Below are 6,640 nucleotides of genomic sequence, written 5' to 3' on the forward strand. Positions count from 1 at the left end.
CCCAGCATGTGCCCATTCATTTGGCAATTCCACCTTTATTACTACCAATATATAGATCCAACTTTTGCTTGTGGAAAACCATTGAATTATTCCCAAATCTCAAATGACACTAAATCCTTGTAATTTTTATGTGAACAAGAACAGTGGCTCCCCCAGTTCTGGAGACTCACGTAGGAGCTGCATTTTGTTCCAGCACAACTCCGTTATATAATCATTCAATCCACTTTACCCAATCCAGGGTCACAGGGGAGCAGCAAGCAATGGGCGCAAGGTGCCATACACAGGAGCACCCAAAGGAAACCCACAGAAACATGCAGATAGCACCTCAGGGCTAGAACTGAACCCAGGGCCCCAGTGCTGCACAGCAGTAATGTTAATCACTATGCCACCTCACCACCCTCAGTTATACAACTCAACCCTTAATTAACCTGTTAATAGGATTAATTTAAACTCTTTAGTCAAACGTTAAGATCAAGTTCTTAAACATGTAGGAGGCTGCCTTTTAACTACCGTTTTATAAGGAACTTAAGTTCAACTTTTGAGAAGAAAATCATGTTTCCACCTCCCCCACTCAGGCAATTTGCTTGTTCAGTTAAAAAGGTCAGGAGGAACAAATTCCAAAAGGCAGTATTGCAAGTTATTAGAAATACAGAGCAAAATATCAGGAGGAGTCCAGCCCTGCGTACTGTTCTGGAGAGTCTTGAGACGCACTCAGGAACAGCACTCTTGCCACCTGGACAATGTGCTCAGGTGCACTTTATGAGAGAGGCGTGGAGACAGAATTAAGTAAATTCTAGAGATTAGCCTTTAATCCTCCTGCAGTGTGTTACTGTGTGGATATGGGCCCCAAGCGCAGACTGATCCATTTCTGACCCCTAAATCATTTTAAAACTTTGGGCCAACAAGTCCATTGCTTATGGCAATCAATTCACTTATCGCAGTAGTCATACAAGGCATGACTCCTTTGCTCAGGTATTGACCTGGCCAATGTGCAAGATAGGTAAAGTTTTATTGTGTTTTCTACATAAGCAAGGTGCATCTACACAGGAAAAAACACTCAAAAGGATCAGAGAAAGGCTAGGAAGATTAATCAGATACTGCGACAACTTGACAGTGATGTTTCCTTTTAATGGTAGCAACAAACTCCCATTCCTCATACAGCAGTCCATTTTCCTACAGGAATAAGCAGCCAAGACAAATCATAAAACCTCAAACAAGCATCTTCTTCAGAGAGTAGCAGTGGAGTCTTATGACTGTATTTTGATTCCCTGTTTATTCTTGTTTTTAATTAATAAACCAGGGTTTCAAATTAAGAGAACAGGAAAAAAAAAATGGCTGGATAAGTCTAATGACGGTGCAGCACTCGGTACATCAACACAGTTTTTGCTCCAGGGTTTGCTTACTAATAACACATTCAGTCGGCCCGCAGATTAAACTCCAGGTGCGCAGCACAACACTTCTGCAGTTTCATCATTCACAAAAAAGGGCTCCAGACGCTTACAAAGCAAGTTACATTTCATATCTACCAGTACCAGCTTTGCAGAAGAGAAATAGTAACTCGCCATGTTCAGATACATCATAAATAAGGAAAAACAAAACAAAAAAAACAAACAAAACAAGGCTCATTACAAGCATACAACACATTTCGGAACATTCCGTTCATTCGACAGCCGGGCCATCGCGCAATACGTTTTACAGCTCCCCACTTCAGAGGCTGGGCAAGATGGGAAAAGAACAACAGGTCAACAGCATCACATCTCACTCATCACTGCTCACTTGCAACTCCGTTTCCCTCCGAGCACTACGGTTCTACGTGTGGCATATTGTTCTAGTACACCCCTCTTCACCAGATCAAGCTCACAAATTGAGAGTTTAAACTCGGCACTCCTGAGCCCAGACTACTGAACAACTATAAAAGGAGATCTCGGATAAAACACCGGAAGCCCGCTTATAAGCGGCTAGTTCAAATCCTTCACCACATGACTGCTGGTAAATGTGTTAATGAAAACCATTTGCCTGCAAACACAGGCTGTGTACAGTCTACACATTATCGCTTCCTAGAGATCCTTCCTTCCTTCCTCTCAGAGAAGCTGCTGGTCAGTTGCTACAGTGAAAGTCAGTCATTAACATTCCCCGAAGACACATTCAGTTACTAGAACCCTGACATTTCCAGCTACCAGGAAGCACCTGACTCATAAGCTAAATCCAGGCACGTGTACCCTAGAATTTGACTTCAAACCTGCTTTCAAAAAGGTGAAGAAATAAGAAAAACGCCTTAGAATGATACTTTGAAACTTTTTTCTGATGTTTCAAAGCCTCGCTGCACCTTCGAGAAAATATTTATCAGAACACCAGGTTCAGATTCCCAACTTCAGTTTCCCTCGCTCCATTTTTTTTTTTCCTAATTTTGCCTCGTTTTAAAAATTTTCCCCCCAACACACTCAACTCAGGTGTTCCTCCCTGCGTCTCTGGCGGAAAGGGACACAGAAACATAACCAACCTTTTGAGGCAGCGGTCAGTCCGTCGGACTTGGGGAACTTTATCCTGGCGTAAGCTCCGCTTTCAGCCAGAGGAGGTGGAGGGGGGACAGAAGGGGACACCAGGTCGCAGCAGCCCTGGGGGTCTTCCCGGAGGTCCAGGGCGATGTAGTTGAGGCCGTTCTGATAGCCGGCAGAGGTGTTGCGACACATCCTGCTGCTGGAGCTGCACCCCACGTCCCCCGCAACCTCCAGGGAGCCCGTACCTTCCATCCGGAGCCAGACGCTGTCAAAGGAGGCCGAGCTGTGTCGCTTGCTGCCATCCATCAGGAGGGCACTGGACTGAGGGGCGCTGCTGGGCGCACTGGGAGAGGAGGAGAAGGTCTCCGAACTGTGTCGCCGCCTGCCCTGGGGGTCAGCTCGGATGACCTTGGGCTCGACAGGGGGGCTCAAGGCTGGCAGGGCAGGGTAGGGCTCTATAATCCGAAGCTGCTTCACCATGGCCGAAGGGCTGCTGGGCTCCCCACCCAGGTTAAAGGTCATTTCCGTGTAGTCATCCGTCCGCCCACTGCTGGGAGTGGATGCTTGGGGCAAACTGTAGTCAGTGGGGTTCCTGGGGGCTACTGGCATGGGCTGTGGGGAGCACCCTTTGGGAAAGGCATTATCAAGGTCCAGACTCATGTAATCCGGAAGTGGGGAGCGGCGCTGCTCGCTACTGGAGCCCAAGGATGATGGGGAGCCCTCAGCAGACAGGGAGCAGGGTGTGTGCAAGGCCTTCTGCTCGTAGTCAATGTTGATGTACTCTCCAGGACTGGGGGGCTCGCAGACAATAAGGGAGCTGTGGAAGTTGTGCCTCTCCAAGGAAAGGCGTGTGGGTCGCACAGCTCTCCCATCTCCCCCGACGGACGCCTGGCAACCATTATGCATCCCAGGAGTGGGAGAGGGGCCGCTCGGCACCACCCGGCGGCTGCATTCAATCACTGCATAGGCAGGCTTTGCAGGGGAACACATGGGCACATATTCATCACTCTCACGGCTCTCCCGCAAGGGAGCTTTGTAAGATCTTGGCAGGGAGAAGTAGGAGCTGTAAGACTTTGGGAGATCAGGTGGCGTTTGTGCGCAGTGGCAGTCGTTGGAGCGCTTGCGATGGGTAGGCGCACCGTTCTGGGACATGTCCATGTATGGGCCATTGGAAACGCGTCCATTGCTGCTCTGGGGACAGGTTTGAACAGGTGAGTAGCCACCACTGGGCAGCATCATCATGTAGCCCTCAGAGTCCACATACTGGGAGCATCTGGGGCTGACAATCTGTTGGGGAGCTGAAGAGGTCTTGGGCTGCATGGGCACATAGTCTGCACTCCGTTTTGGCACCACACCAGGCATCATGGGCATGTAGCCATCATCCTTGGGGTTACCCTGATGTTGGTATGCAGGGGGCTTGGCCTGGTAGTAGTCCTCTGGGTAAGGGCAGAAGCCTGACTTGGGGGAAACGGAGCAGGCCCGGTGGCCACTGCTTCCCACCAGGCTGGCCTCCGCACAGGGCTCATCCAACGACGAGGTAGTCTGGGTCATTTTCTGATACACTGCAACGCCACTGCTGCTGCCCGGCCTGGAGAGGGAGTGAGCCTGCTTCCGGAAGCCCTTGTCCACCTCTACGCAGTCCTCCCTGGGGCCCTCAGAACAGCCCAGGCCCTCTCGGTGTCGGTCCATTGCCATGTAGTCATTGAGGCTGTTCTCCTCCCGGATGGGCGGCGTGTTGCCCAGAGAATCGGGGGTGTTGCTCCTCACCCGGAAGTAGCGGAAGTCCCCGGGGCTGGAGCCATACTCGTCGGAGGAGTTGAACCCCCCATCGCTAGGCGAGCCGCAGATGGAGGCGCTCGAGGGCCGGGTCAGCGTGTCGGAGGCCGAACCGTGCCCGCTGCTGGAGGACACGCTGACGGGGCTGGTGGTGGAAGGGAAGTGGGAGACGGGCAAGGAGGCCGAGCGCATGTGGCAGGGAGCCCCCGCTGCGGCCCGCACGTAGCGGCCCCCGCCACCCTCCTGCCTGCCGAGGTTCATGCGGGCCGCGTTGAGGTGAATGAGGCTGCCCGTGACGGAGCGGAAGGGCCTGCTCATGGTGCCCTCCCCCTCACTGGAGGTCCGGAAACGGTAGCCCCCACTCTTGCTGGCAGGGGGGGTGCCCACGATGGTCTCCGTCCGCGAGCGGCGCTGCAGCCCCGTCTGGCTGGGGGGCAGGTTCCCCAGGTGTCTGCGGGTGGTGATGAAGGCCAGCGGATTGGAGCTGGAGGACTGGCTCTTGCTCCGGGGCCGGAACTCGGCAAAGGCCTTGAGGGCCTTCATGGTCTCCAAGATGGTCTCGTGCATGTTCTGGGCCACCACCGAGTCGTCCACCTGCATCCAGATCTCCCCGGGGCCAATGGAGGAAGAGCGCCCCACTTCGATGAAGAAGAAGCTCTCCGAGTGGCCGCAGCGCCGGATGTTCATGAGCTGCAGGTTCACGCAGGGCGTCTCCGAGTTCAGCTTCACGAGGTGAATGCTCTTGCTGGAGAGGCACAGGCGGTACACGCCGGTTAAGTTCTTGGTCTGCCCCAGCCCCTTGGGTTTCACATTCACCTGCCACACTTCTTTGAAAACAGTGCCAGGAGTGACGGTGCCATACCCGTCGTCCAACTCCTCCGAGTCCAGGTGCCCTCTCTTTCCCTCATTCATCAAGTCGCTTATAGCGGCGTACCAGTCCTCCTGATCCTGCTCATTCTCAGCCACCATTGCGAAATACTCGTCTTTCGTGTACAGGGCAATGAGGTGCTTGCTCTTGGCATCAGCCCTCTTGTTTACAGTGAAGCACTGGTATAGCGGGATCACTCGTTTCGGGGGGCAGGCGGTGGCGGTGGATCTTGTGCTGTTGCGGAATTTCTTTTCGCTGTCATAGTATTCCAGCCTGCTGGGGCCCAGGTGGCTCTGGCCTCTCAGCACGAAGAACCGCTTGTGACCGTGCTTTTGCTTTCTCAAGTAGCCGCATTTCCTCACGTCGTCCAGCCCGTCGCTCCTGGCGGCGGCACCAGCAGCAGCTGCCACAGGGGCAGCTGTAGTGCCGACAGCGACTTCTTCCTGTACGAGGGACAGGGAAGGTTTTCTCAGCAGTTCGTCCTGGAGGTTTTCCTCCGAATACTGTTGCTGCGCCTGCTGTGAGCTGTGGTGAAACGAGAGCGGCAGGTGCTGCTGGTATTGCACGTTGCCAATATTAATTAAAGATGAAGGGATTTCCCCGACAGAGGTGTCGCCGTTTGTTGTGACTGTTGTTTTCGACCCAATTGCGCGCTGTTGTGTTTCCAACAGCAACATAGCGGCGTTGTTTTCTCGACAATCTACCAAATTTGCCATGAGAGAATACGAATAAAGGTCACTTTACCTTAGCTTTACTGATACAGACCCCATCTCGGGTGCCAAATTCTGAGTCCGGCTCAATTTCGTTTTTCCAAAAAAATGATGCTCTCCGCTCGTTCCTTGCTCGATATATATCCACCACAGACAGCAGGCACAGAAATTCAGCCAATTGCTACATAACCGCATTCACTCGTTTCTATAATCAATCTCTCTCACACAGTACACAGCTCCACGGACCACAGCGAAAACAACACGTGACCATTGCGTCAGCCACGACTAAGGAGGGAGGGGGTGAAATCCCAGCATTTCAATCGGGGATCAGCAGAATGTTAGTATGATTGACGTCGCTATAAGCCAATAGATGCGAGAGGTTGTACTGTTACGTCAATTCAGCAAACCAATCAAATAATGAGAGGTTGCGTTTTTTTTGGAGGGTGGTTGTGGAGGCGTTCCGTGTCTGATTGGCATTTCTAATTATCCAATCATGAGGTTGATCTCAGTTGCGTCCATATTAAACTACCCACTGTGGACCAATCGGTGTGCAGCGTGGTTGAGTTGAATGTGGTAGTGGCCAATCCGGCAGCGGACGGTCCTTGGCCTAGTTCCTTTAAACTATGTGTGACGTAGGGAGAGCTTGTAGACGTAAACAAGGCATTTTCTCGGGTTCACGTTTTGTAAATTCAAAACTTTATTTAGCTCATAATCGTCTTGTCTTGTTATTTCTAACCAATTTGATTTTAAAGAGTTGATCTACAGCCTTTTATTTTTGTAAATGCAAA

At 51.8% G+C, this 6,640-nt stretch overlaps 1 protein-coding gene across 3 annotated transcripts in view; it reads right to left on the reverse strand.

Moving 5' to 3' along the window:
* The window catches only part of LOC102693755 (insulin receptor substrate 2-B), a 37,986-nt gene extending 31,615 nt beyond the window's left edge, over window positions 1–6,371 (reverse strand). For 2 of the 3 annotated variants that reach the window (XR_011190258.1, XM_015351366.2), the window contains exon 1: window positions 2,501–6,370. Coding sequence is in view for 2 of the 3 variants with exons in the window: in XM_015351366.2 (XP_015206852.2) it covers window positions 2,501–5,858 (3,358 nt within the window). In the remaining variant the exon portion in view is untranslated. Of the gene's footprint in view, window positions 1–2,500 lie in introns of all 3 variants that reach the window. The other variant, XM_015351365.2, reaches the window with a different exon arrangement.
* Window positions 6,372–6,640: the final 269 nt, after the last annotated feature.

This window comes from Lepisosteus oculatus, chromosome 8 (assembly GCF_040954835.1).
Source record: "Lepisosteus oculatus isolate fLepOcu1 chromosome 8, fLepOcu1.hap2, whole genome shotgun sequence".
NCBI classification, from domain to species: Eukaryota; Metazoa; Chordata; class Actinopteri; order Semionotiformes; family Lepisosteidae; genus Lepisosteus; species Lepisosteus oculatus.